Source organism: Lotus japonicus, chromosome 4, assembly GCF_012489685.1.
Source record: "Lotus japonicus ecotype B-129 chromosome 4, LjGifu_v1.2".
Taxonomy (NCBI): Eukaryota; Viridiplantae; Streptophyta; class Magnoliopsida; order Fabales; family Fabaceae; genus Lotus; species Lotus japonicus.
Window position 1 is genome coordinate 9,176,923 of NC_080044.1, and position 13,700 is coordinate 9,190,622.

At 34.3% G+C, this 13,700-nt stretch overlaps 1 protein-coding gene across 1 annotated transcript; it reads left to right on the forward strand.

The window, feature by feature from the left end:
• The first annotated feature begins 11,785 nt into the window (after positions 1-11,785).
• LOC130715712 (cyclin-dependent kinase inhibitor 7-like) lies at positions 11,786-13,700 on the forward strand. Its single transcript, XM_057565831.1, has 4 exons — positions 11,786-12,156; positions 12,425-12,483; positions 12,577-12,741; positions 12,869-13,700. The coding sequence occupies exons 1-4, from the start codon at positions 11,869-11,871 to the stop codon at positions 12,933-12,935; spliced, it is 579 nt and encodes a 192-aa protein (XP_057421814.1). The 5' UTR covers positions 11,786-11,868; the 3' UTR covers positions 12,936-13,700.

The window sequence follows — 13,700 nt, forward strand, 5'->3', positions numbered from 1 at the left end:
TTCGCCCCTAGCAACGTCGCACTGTTCTTCTCCTCTGTCACGTTCAGCTCGACATTGTGAGATCTATCGTTGTGCACACGAACCTAGGTCAAAGTGGGTGAAGAGAATGATGACTCGATCTCGGTGAAGGGGGGTGTAAGGGGAATTCCTGAGGAGGGTTGGGGATGGAGGTGGAGCTTGGTTCGATCTGGGTTTTTGGGTTTGGCTAGGGTGGCGGTGGGTTTTTGCGATAGGGTTGCGGTGGGGGGGGGGGGGGTTCTGCGATAGAGATGAGGGTGGTGGCAGTGGGTTAGATCTAGGTTTTTCATTATGTTGATATGGGTTGTTCATTATGTTTGATTTGGGCTGCGTGCGAACAATAAGTTGATGTGGATGTAACAATTCTTGAATCAATATCAAGTCCTTTTCCATCAATTCATATACCACATGGTAACCGGAAAAACAACCATATTCAAAGATATTAACTGGTAGCAAGCAACGAATGAGGTGGATGTAATTAAACAGGGAGAAGATTGGGTTGGGTTGGGGTTTGATTGTGATGGAAGGATTGATGAATAAGATGAAGAAGAAAGAAGAAGAAGATGAAGAAGTAAGAAGAAGATGAGACAAAGATTAGGATGTTGTGTTTTTAAATTTTAATTGAGTTCTTTTTTAATGAATCAGTTTTTAAGTTAATTAATTTGTGTTTTTTTAATTTAATTTAATGATTTCCACGTAGGTAAAAAAATATAAAAAATGAATATGTTAACGTTCGCCAAGCTATTTTTAACAGAAGAACCAATATGAATGATGTTTGCCACATTCAGGGACCGCGAAATGGATAAAACTAGTTTAGGGACGAATGTGACATCGCCTAACACTTTCAAGGACCATTTTGAGCAATATTACCCTTAAATATTTGCTTTGGACATCGTGTATGTAGGGGCGGAGGGACCGAGGGGTGGTGGCAATGGGTTAGATCTAGGTTTTTCATTATGTTGATATGGGTTGTTCATTATGTTTGATTTGGGCTGCGTGCGAACAATATGTTGATGTGGATGTAACAATTCTTGAATCAATATCAAGTCCTTTTCCATCAATTCATATACCACATGGTAACCGGAAAAACAACCATATTCAAAGATATTAACTGGTAGCAAGCAACGAATGAGGTGGATGTAATTAAACAGGGAGAAGATTGGGTTGGGTTGGGGTTTGATTGTGATGGAAGGATTGATGAATAAGATGAAGAAGAAAGAAGAAGAAGATGAAGAAGTAAGAAGAAGATGAGACAAAGATTAGGATGTTGTGTTTTTAAATTTTAATTGAGTTTTTTTTTAATGAATCAGTTTTTAAGTTAATTAATTTGTGTTTTTTTAATTTAATTTAATGATTTCCACGTAGGTAAAAAAATATAAAAAATGAATATGTTAACGTTCGCCAAGCTATTTTTAACAGAAGAACCAATATGAATGATGTTTGCCACATTCAGGGACCGCGAAATGGATAAAACTAGTTTAGGGACGAATGTGACATCGCCTAACACTTTCAAGGACCATTTTGAGCAATATTACCCTTAAATATTTGCTTTGGACATCGTGTATGTAGGGGCGGAGGGACCGAGGGGTGGCCCTTCGGGGCCACCGTCCCCTTGCATCTTGATAATATGTACATTTTTCTTATGGCCCCTGTAGTAAAGTTAATATAAAAGACGGGGTAACTCGAATCAAAGAAAAGAAGGTGGCCCAAGGGTTAGTACTTCAGGGATTCCTCTGACTGTCCCGTGTTTGTATCCCTCCTACCTTAAATTTTAAAGTCATTTTTTGTACCAAAAGGTTATAAAAAGGACAAAAATTGTGAATAGGAATCGAACCTCTTACTTTAAAGAGACCCTCAGTAAGTAACTCCTAAGCTAGGCGCAACTACAGTTCATGTTATGACGATTTAGTTTATTTATACACAAATAATACTATCATTATTATATTCCTTACCGATTATCGTATTATATTTTCTCTACCTTTTTGAGAAGACAAAACACATTTGTTGGATTTTTATTTATTCTGGCTTTTAATTAGTTTCGACAAACTTATAAGTTAGTTAGTATCTCTTATACTCAAATTAATTAATATTTATTTTGCTTATAAAAAGTTAATTATGTCAATGGATCATCGTCCAAATCTTTACCATTGTTTTTATTAAAAAATAAAGGCTAAGATTAATACCTATAATATATCACTTGACTTGGAGTCAATGGATCCCTCCTAGAGCCAATGGATCCCTTCTCATCTTTCCTATTTTCCTATGATGTCATTTATCATATCTCTCACATTTCTCTCATTTCACTTTCTTTGAATGATTTTTTTTTAGAGTGAATGAAATTGAATTTTAATGAAAGTTTTAACCCCAAATGAATGTAGCTAGCTACACGAGCGGGCAACCAAACGTGTCACATTTTTGAGTCCCCATAGGATTGTACAATATTCGTTCCCAAATAGGTGGGACTTTATAACGAACGTAAGGGTTTTGTTTGGAAAGAAAATGCAGATCACAAGTTGATTCGATGGGACAGTTTCAACTTTCAAATTTAAGAAGTTAGTTACCATATGTGAACTCACAGTTATGATTCATATCGTCCTCACAGAATCAGGAAAAAAATTATTTATCTGCAGTGACTCAGTGAGTAGTTGTGCATCAGTAATTCTCTGTAAGCGCGCAAATGCAGCATTACTGGTTACTCTGCCACGACGGGGCAGCTGAACTATGGTAATAATTTTAGGTGTACAAACAAACTCTTCAAGAATCAGAAGGTACATAATTTATATGAATCATGTGATGCAATAAATGAATGGAAACAAGAAATCGATACATAATTACAGTGATGATCATGAAACTGAGTAGATCAAATATAAAAAAATCGAATAGCTTATAATCAGGGGCGGATCTAGACCTTATATATCAGTGAGACTAAACATAAAAGAAATTATAGACTAAAATATATTGAATTTTTTTTTTTGAAAAAGAGAAATATTATAGATAAAACCATGAGATAAAGTTTCTCATAGAAATAGAAGAGTTTACAGTTCAAGAAGGACTAGACTTACAACGAAATATAACGAAAGAAACAAAGTGAAAACAACAGTACAGTAAAGAAACAAGAACAATAAAACATGGAAAATACAATAGGAAGACAACAATCTATATTATACTAATAGTGGAGGCCGAAAAAAAGGAGGTGCATGAGAAATCCACAGCATCACATAGCAGGTTACTACAAAATTTCTTCTAATGAATTTTTTGAGTAGCTTGCAAAGTGCTGAGTGAAGGTTTTGTCGTTTATTATAATTTATATGTTTGAGTATATTCTTCTTTATATATGTATAGTATTGGATGACATGATGAACACAATAATTTGAGTGAACATTAATTTCATGATAGATATGAACAACAGACACACAACATCAAATACATTCAGGAAGAGAATATAATGAAAGCAACACACAGTTGTGAGGGCATATAAAATAGAAGCATATAAATATATATATATATATATATATATATATATTTTAAAAAAAAAAGAAAGAAAAACTGGTTGCCTCAACATGGGTCCGCCCATGCTTATAATATAAAATTAAAGGTGTGTGCACTGCTCGTATAAACTTTATTTACACGGTCATCCAACGTTCGAAAATATAATTTTGGTTTAATTAAAACTTAAAGCGAAAGCTATTACTCCTCCTATATGACATATTATAATTAGATGTTAGTATAAAACTGTTTTACACTAATAGCACACATTCATAAATCTCATAAATAAATATATACAAAATTATAAAATACCATAAACACAACCAATTTTAATGAAGACTTCACTTTTTTAGATGGGTTAAATTTTCAGAGGTATATTTTGAGTATTAGACTTCACATTTTAGGATGAATTAATGTTGGTATTTTATTTCCAAAAAAAGTTAATGTTGGTATTTACCTTTCAAATTTCTTAATTTGTAAATACCATGTGATGAATTTCAACTAATGTTAAGATTCGAATATCAAGGAGAGACTAATTTATTAACATTACTAATAACTAACATTTATCTATAAAAAAATAATGTTATTTTAATTTTATTACGTATTTATATATTAAATTTGATGTGGTTGCGTTGTCATTTGTGGCTTTTAAATTTTATTACTTAAGTTTATCTATTTTCTATATATTTATTTTTAAAGTTTTAATGACGTGTTGGCAATCCTATGACTCGTCATGGGAATGAGATATGGGGATCGAGATAGATGAGAGATGGGGATGAGGAGTAGGGAGGCTCTCACGGCCTCTGCCCTACCCCGTTGTCATCCCCAGCTTTCAGCATGCATTGTTGTTCAGCAACTGAATTTTTTTGAAACTTATCTTCTAAGATGTTTCTTCTTTACCAACTAAATTCTTGTATCGTGTTATTCCTTTAGATCATAACTCCATTAAGAATCATTCTTCTTGATTTAAAGCCCATATAAGCCTGAAACTCTTCTTTCAGAATCTGTTTATTTCAGCATAAGATTTCTTCAGATCTTCACTTCATTCAGCATCTCAGTTCTTCAGCAAAAGACTTCGTATCTTGTTGCATTCTTCTTGATTCCTTCTCTCACGAAAGAATTATCTATTCTTTGATCATAAGCAAGAGAAACTTTTGAAAGCTCGTGTGGTTAAAATCTAGATCTTTAGACATAGTGACTTCTATTCTTCAGAATCACTAATCAGCTGAACATCTCCTTTATTCTAACCGGTGTAGAGACTTCTACTTTCAGCATAAGAAACATGTGATAAAACTTTCTTCACTTGTTGGAAATCCTGAAAACTAGTTCAAAGCATATTGTATACTACAAAATAATTATGCTTTAAAATTGCATATGAATCCTTCAAAATATGCAATCCTAAATGTAAACATAGGTTGCAATAGTCTGACTATTTTTTTTTCCTTTTATGTTTGAATAATTAAGATTTTTTTTGCGGAAATGGTTATTAATTTTCTATTGTGAGTTGGGTTCAGTGCATAAGCTATTTTTTATTTTTTTTATTTAACTAACTGCATTAAAGGCATGGTTATAATTTCACGCATATATACGCAGGTGAAGGCTCCATAGAACAAAGAGCATGGATATCTCTTTTCTCATCCCCAAATTTATATGGGAGAGAATTTTACCTGTCTCGCATCCTTACATATAATTTTTTTCAAAAAATGAGGCTCTAAACAAAGCACTCTCCTCAGTGAAAATTGACATCCTTAATTCCTTATTCATGCACCCTTATTCATGCAATGCCACAAAGGCATATGATAATGAACTTCCAACTCCTTCCATTTGTCTTCAAAGTCTCTATATTCCACATCTCATTTCTGAAACATCATTGGCTTGCATTCTACTTTTTTGGGTTAATGTTGTCAATGGACATCACATGATTAAAGTTATAGATGACTATACGAATTGAATCCAAAATCATAATCTCTCCTGAACAACCACATTTGTTTCCTTGCACAGAACAAACCAAATGATAGCACGTGCAATAAATAACAGCAACACCATGCAATCAAAGTTCTTCATTAGTATGTATGTGCAGTACAAAACTTCATTTTGTAAGGCGGGTAGGAATAGGCTACTGTTTTAAATCACTGTGACTATCTACCCATTAATCCCTTTCATTGGAAAGAGCTCCAAACTGTTGTCCCCCTATCTCCAGCATATACTGAATTACTGATGCATCTAGTGAGGAAACAATAAGCTCACAAATTTATCATTAGCAGAGTCCTTTCTCTACCTTTTCTACTTTTTCTTTTTTGCCTCAACTCTTTTTGTTAGAATTACGAATGATGATTCTTGCTTTTTTTTTTTTAAGATTGCATCACGTCATACAATTGTTAGTGATAGAATCGGAGTCTTTATAGTAAATTAACCATTTTTGCACTGATATATACATATGTTATTGGTGAATATGACTGGTATGCAAAACCTTACCCCGTGGTTTTTTTTTAAATATTTAAATACTAAAACTTTAGTTTTAGTTTATTTTAGTTTTCAGTTTTTAAAAGTTGTTGTTAACTTTATAAATTTATAATAGACACCATAATTATCAACTCTGTAAATTCATAGTGGTAGTAGCAACGACAAAATAATGTACGGGTTGGGTAGAGGTTGATATTACCTAGCAGCAGTAGTGATGGTAGAGTGAGGCAACGGTCAGGGAAAGATTCAAGTATTAGAGTATGAGGGCATGTGCCCTCACTTGATTTTGGGAAAAAAAGTATTAGAAAAAAATTTAAGTAGTAAAAGTATGTGTTTTTTATAGCTTCTTTGGTAAAAAATGCTCACTTGTATTTCACAATATTGAATGCCCTCATTTTTAATAGTATATGTTAATTTTTTTGTTACAAATTTATATGTGTATATTGATCCGTCCCTGGCAACAGTGGTGGTGGTGAAGGAGGTGGCAACATTGGCAATCGTGGAGTGTGTGGTGGAAGTAGAGGTGGTGGTGCCGATGTTGGCGATGGTCGTGGCAAAAGTGGAGGTGGTTGTGGTCTTGAAGAAGGTAGTGATGGTGGATGTTGATGTGTTGTCCTAATCTGTTTCTTTGCTGGTTTTTTGACTTTTGATATATAGATGGGTTGTTGGGTTATTATATAGACTTTATTAATCTATATCTTATTTTGTCTTTCATATCTCTTTTATTTTCTCTAGTGTCCTAAGGGTTGGAGCACCCCTTATACTCTCATTTAATACAATCTTTAGCTTACCTAAAAAATCTTATCACGGCAACGATGAAGTAGCTATGGTGGCGGTGATGACAATGGTGGTGTTGGCAGTGGAGGCGGTGGTGGTGTTGTAGAGTGGTGGTGGTGGTTCATGTGGTAGCGGTATTCGTGGTGGCAATGGTGGAGATGGTGATATATAGTGGCGCCAATATTGGCAGTGATGGATGATGATTTTTTTTTTGATAAGCCAAACAATTATATTCAAATAAAGCACAAGGGGTGCTTACCCAAATACAAAAGAGAGAAATGCAAATTACAAGATAAGAAACAAAGAGATAAAGATACTAATAATAACATATATAACAATCTGATGGAGGATGGTGATGGCGGTAGGTGCGTAATGGTGTTGGAGGGTGGTTGTGGCTACGGAGGTAGCAGTTGTGGTGGTGGTGGTGGTGGAGGGCCACTGGAGGCGTTAGAGAATATGAAGGTGGTGGTAGGTGGTAGTGGTGGCAGATAGTGGTGGTAGCAATAGTGATATTGGTTGAGGGCGGTGTTGGCAGTGTGGTGGTGGCAGAGAGTGGTGGTGGCCATGGTGGTAGTAGTGGAGGTGGTGGCGGCAGGGGGTGGTAACATCGGTGGTTAGGGCCAGTCCCGACATTTTGGAGGCCCTGGGTTAATAATAAAAATGGACCCCTAAATTTTTTTTTGAAGAAAGTTTAATGGGAATACTAAGCCCAAAAAAAGGCCTTTTACAGCTTTTCGGGCCTTTCTCCACTGTAAAATAGTATACAGTGGTACGAAGCGCTGTAAAAGATGGACTATTTACAGCGGTTTTTTAAGGAAAAACGCTGTAAAAAATATTCGAATTTTTTTTAAGGTCCCTTCCTTTTGGAGGCCCTGGGCTGTGGACTTACACAGGCCCAGGGCTGGCCCTGTCGGTGGTGATTGTGCGGGCAATTAATGAAACTGGTGGTGATAATAATATTACATATAGGTTATGATATTCTAACAAATGCAACTAAAAATGGTAATCACAAAATTATATTTTGTAATTTTATTAAAAGTTAGATTAAAACCGTTTGAATTTGAATAAATAACCATTTCAACATTAATTTTGCGAAATACGTTTTGTTTTCAATTACAGATAGGAAAAAAAATTGAAATATGTCGACTACCTCAAATGGACAGTTACTTATTCATATATTAATAAGTGATATCATGAGTTTGATGCACGAACAAACATTAAGTTGCATGCATATTATGAACATAATTCCCCTTTCACCAAAAAGCAACGGATCCAAAGATCAGTTACCTAACTTCATTTATACCACCATATGAATTAATTTCTCTCCTTTAGAGTCTATCTATCTACTTCCTGCTGGAGATAAAGTCATAAAGCTGTTACAAAACAGAAACTATTCCACCCTTCTTTAGATTAAAGCAGTTCGAAAGCTCTCTCAGGGGGAGCGAGTTTACAGTTGTCGTCATAAAATCTCAGTACATGCATCTACTCACCAAAGGTCTAATACAGGGTCGGTCCCGACATTTTGAAGGCCCTAAGCAAATAATTTCCTTGCACCGCCGTTTCAGAGTTAATTGGTTCACCAATTAATATCCACTTATCTAGTGAATTAGGTAGAAGAACCCAAAGAAACCTTCCACATTCCAATGCTAATTAAACTCTTAAATATGACCAATAAATATCAGAGCCGAGTGTGGGCTGTTATGTGTCAAGATAGGATTTGTGGACAAATACAGAAGCCTAAGCAAAAACAGAAAAGAAATTTAAGAGCTTCTATAATATTTTCACGTATGCATGCAAGAGGTACAAATACTTAAGAAAAATCAGTTTGAAATAATCTTCCAAACTGACAGTGAAAGATACGACACTAATACTCCATGATCTATGAGTGTTTGTGGAAAATAAGATCGATGTAGTTTAGTGGTACCATGTCAATTACTCCCTATAAATAGGGAGTGTGTCACAAACAAACAATTAATACTATTTTCAATTTTTTTGTATTTTTTCTATTTATTTACTTTTCCGCCTTTATATTTTCAGCACTTTATTTATCTTTAGCCCTTTACTTATTTTTCAGCTTTTATTTTACATTTCAAGCTTTTACTTTCAGTCGTTTCAAGTCTTTATTTATCCATTTTAGTTGTTACCTAGTTTTAACCTGCTACCTCGACTTCAACCTCTCAATATTAATCACTAAGAGATTCTGGACTGTCTTAAGAACCTGCAAGGGGATCTTACATACTACCATAGGTTACCAACAGGTAATCCCTATTTTACATAAAAAAAATAGCCCAAATCGTCTCCTCCCTCCCCATCGTCGATCGACACCCTTCCCTTCCTCCACCTTCTCTCCACCACCCTCCCGCATTCAACCTTTGCAACACCCTTCCAAACACCCACCCATTTCCTCTTTCTCACCACCCACCACTTGAATTAATCTAGTCTGAAATCAAACCTTCAAAGCCTCTCAGAAGATCGATCCAACCCATAAGCTCGTTCATCTCCATCTCCATCTTCATCTTCTTCTTCTTCAACCTTGAGCCCGTAAAGCCCAAACCTAAAAACACCATTGATAGCGTATTCAAATTCTCACATATTCTCTAAAACCCTCCACAACCAACCCAGAAGGTTGAGCGAGGGAGGGTGGTAGAGAGAAGGTGGAGGAAGGGAAGGCGGTGGCATGTGGTGGGAGATTTTTTTTTAAAAAAAAAAAAACATAAACAACTCTACTAATATTGCGAGTCCTAGTTCAACTGTGCAACTTTACACAAAATAAAATAGTGCAGGATAGGAGGATCCTTAAAAAAAAAGGCTAATTAATACAAATAAATTTAACTTTAGTTAGTTCTATTCTAAAACACAGATTCATTTATAAAAATAAAAAAATTAATTTGATAAAATAATCACTTTTTTGATAAATTCATCAAGAAAATTATTATTTTTAAAATACTATCTATATCTTATTCCAAGAAAAATTCGATACATTTTCATTATTTATATCATATCATATCATATCATTTTCTTATCCACCTCACATAATATGATAAAAGTTATCCTGCTCTTATGAAATACTGTCCTTATTCAACTATCTATTATTTTATACTTTTATCATATTCTGACGGCCAAACGTACCCTATATGTGGTTGGCTTAATACTATTCGGGTTATAATAACCTGAGTCCCCCGTCAACCCGATATAATTACATAACTTTAATTATAATAATACTTAAATAATAGTATTGATCATATATTTGGATCCGGAGTATATATTTTGCTAAAAATGTAATTTAGTTTTTAAATTTCTTATATTTTTAATAGAAGAATGCTTTTAGCCACAATTTATTTTCACTTCCACCTTGGTTAAAAAAAGTGAGAAATATGTGATATGATTTGTAGTATGATAGAAAATTCAGAGAGAGATTGAAAGAAAAATGTGTGGAAATGAGATAAAAGAGAAAGTGATGTGTGTATATATCATTACTCATTTTTAATATTTTTGAAAACTATTTTAATAAAATATTTAAATCAAAATGTCTCTGCTATATGAATATATAAAAGTTTGTAATATTAAATTAAAATGTTAAAAATTCATTTCCGACATTTTCAAACTCATATGTTCATAACTAAGACAGCACTTGAGAGAGCTAAATTTGGCCCCAAATCAGCCCCGTGCCATTGCCATGCCTACATCCACATCTGCCACCTGAATTTCGAGGCCAGTTTTATACAAGAAGACGAACTCCAAGAAGACTCTTGTTTCATTTTCTACTTTATTGATTCTTGTTTAAAAGTACATTTCTCCATTTTGAGTTTAGAAAAGGGAAAAGCTAGCTTTCAACAAACAAAATGAATAACGCCTATGTGTATTTTCATTTTTCCCCCTTTAATTGGCATCTCCCGTTGTTGGATCTGATCATTGAATTGACATATCAGGTTAAAAATCCATGAGAGTTGATTGAGCTTTCTTTTTATGCAGAGTGATTACCTTTTTTTAAGAAAAAAGAAGAAGCAAAAACAGCATTATTTCTGTGAAGAATAATTAAAGAAAATACTTTTGTGAAGTGCATGTATAGCATAGAAGGAAAATAAATAGCATAGAAGGAAGCGTTTCACATGGGCTGTTGCCAAAGGCATAGGAACGTATGTATGCGTTTTTATAATGTGGACATTTGGCAAAGTGGCCCCCTTTGTGGGGGCACAAAATGAAAAGTATTCCTTGTGATTCCATAACTTTTTATCATGTAATCACACATGATATTTTTTAATTTTACTTGTAAAGTAACTGTTCACCTAATCAAAATCAACATGACAATTAATTATTTGTAAATTATATTGTTTGAAATAAGGTATATTTATTTTAAGTAAATCTAAAATGTTCATTTGCTTTGCGTTATATAAAATTCATTGTCGAAAGGATTTATATCTCGATCGATCTCATTTGTATTTAATAAAAAAAATCAATTTTTGTTTTATACTTTTACTCAATATATAAGATATTATCAACATTTTTTAATGGAAAATACGTCTACATTAATCAATTGAAACTTCAAATACATATATAACAATGTAAAATGATTTGTATATTTATCAAATTAAATTAGAATCATCAATTTTTCATGTAATAACTAAATTTGAGTTTAATTAGTAATTACACATATTTTAACAAATAATGAAAATATGCGATTGAATGTACGTAAAAAAAAATTTACACTATCAATAAATGCAAATTAATTATACAATGATAATATAAATGAAGTCTACACAATCATCTTATAATTAAATTTGAAATAGGTTTCAAAAAAAAATTGAAATAGAAAATGTTATAATTAAATAACTAAATTTATTTAAACTATTACTCCAAGTGTAACAAAAAAATAACTATTACTCCAATCCAAGTTCAAAAAATACAGACTAGCAGTCATCCCAAGCCTTTACTTTTGAGGGAGACAAAAAGGTCCCCGTTGTTTATTAAGATAAATCTGAACCGTCCATCATAAAACCACGCTGATCAATATTCCTCTACGATCACCCTCTTTTTAAGCTCACTCCACCTCGCTCTCTCACACTCTCTCTCAGCTCCACCCATCTGAAAATAGCAAAACTCCACAGAGAGAGAAAGAAGAAGAGAATGAGTGATTGTAAACGCAGTGCTTCAACAATTGCAGCAATGGAGGAGGATTATGTATCTTCTTCTAGTGGACCTACCATCTCTAAGAAAAGGAAAACCACTCCTTCCAACTCCCATTGTTTCCTCATTGAATTTCCTCACATATCGCCTGAAACTTCCTTGAATTCCGCCGGCACGGTGGTTTCCGGTGAGTCTTGCTTGGATCGCTCTCCGCTCTCTTCCTGCTGCAGCTCCAGCCATGTTGCTGATACCGGTGAATCCGTTAAGACCGCGCCGTTAGATCTGGAGGTATGTCTCTCCAAACTGAAATCATTAACCAACTCTCAAAAAATTTCTATTTATTTTTTCTTACTTGAATTGCTGTGTTTTTTTTACATCGAAAATATAAATTACATCCGTCAGGGATCGATATCCTTGACTTTCTCATCTCCAACTCATATGTCACCCAGCTCTTACGACTCGAGCTATGGACTTAATTACCTCCTTTAATTAACCTATTTATTTTAATTTATTTGTAGTAATTTATTGACATTGGTGAATTTATGTGATCCTGCAGGTGCAAACCAAGGGTTTCGAAACTGTAGACTCAACGAATCACAATTTGAAGTCATTCAGGTTCATCATGTGTAAATTTTCCTCCATTTTCATTCTGAAACTGTAGACTCAACGCCACTTTCTTTTTTTGTTCCTTCCATTTTCTTTGTTCAGTTTGTTGAGGGAATTTTCTGGAGACTCAGAAGAATTGGTGTTTCCAGAGAAATATTCAGCGGCGGTGAGCGAGCTTCGGAAAATGAAGAAGACACCACCAATGGCGGAGATTGAAGAATTCTTTGCAACCACCGAAAGAAACGAGCAAAAGCGCTTTGCAGAGAAGTGAGTGTTATAACAAAGAGCTTATAGTGTTTTTTTGTGTGGCACTGGATAAGGAATGCGACCCCGCTCGCATTCTGTCAGTGCCATAATCGAACCCTAATTAACTAACAGTTTTTCCATGTGGTAGGTACAACTTTGATATTGTTAGAGATATGCCGTTGGAGGGTCGATACCAGTGGGTTCGTTTACATTAAATGCAATGAATAAGAGAGATCGAGTGAAAGAGTTAGAGAAAGAGAAAGTGTTTGTGTGTTGGTTATGGATGATGGAGGGGGTAATAGAGGTGAGAGGAGTTTGTAGAGTTTTGAAATTTCTCTCTTCTATCTGGTCTTCACTCATTTTTTCTTTTTCTTTTTATCTCTTTGTTTTGTTCCTATCACATCACCTATCATATTCATTTCGTGCCTTATTTCTTCTTTTATATCTCGGCGGAAGTGGGATTGAAACGTGAAAGTAAGTTTTTCTAAGTTTGAAGGGAGAGTTGGTGTTGAACACTGATGGTGATGGATGATGAAGCTAACTTGACATGGTAAAATGGAAATTGACAGTGTAACTTCTGGTAGAGATGCTGGTGATGGAAAGGCTACAATTTTTGTACAGCTAACTCTTTTCTCTTTTCACATGTTGGATATAACAAGCTGGCTTTTCTGCTACAACACAATCTCCCTACTCATAGATAGAATAAATAGAAGTGTAGAGGTCCTTTTTCAGCTGATGATGATGAAGAAAAAGAGGAAGAAATATAAAAAAAGAGCATAGAAATTCCCACACGGAATTGGTGTCCTTATGTTTGGAATTTGCAATTGAGATCGTCTCTTTCAGTGTTCCCAGTACAATAAGGGGTTCAGCTAATTCTTAGGGCTGTTTTCATTGTTCAGTTTTAGAAGAATTCATGGATAGAAAACCAGTTGTTATTTGGTAATTTTTCTATGAAAAAGTGTCTTTTGTTCGAGCTTTCT

Bases quoted from the DNA above. Each gene is read 5' to 3' on its own strand.
- LOC130715712 (XM_057565831.1), top strand. From the start codon at position 11,869: ATGAGTGATTGTAAACGCAGTGCTTCAACAATTGCAGCAATGGAGGAG. The intron at 12,157-12,424 runs GTATGTCTCTCC...GTGATCCTGCAG, and splicing joins CCGCGCCGTTAGATCTGGAG to GTGCAAACCAAGGGTTTCGA. The intron at 12,742-12,868 runs GTGAGTGTTATA...TCCATGTGGTAG, and splicing joins CAAAAGCGCTTTGCAGAGAA to GTACAACTTTGATATTGTTA.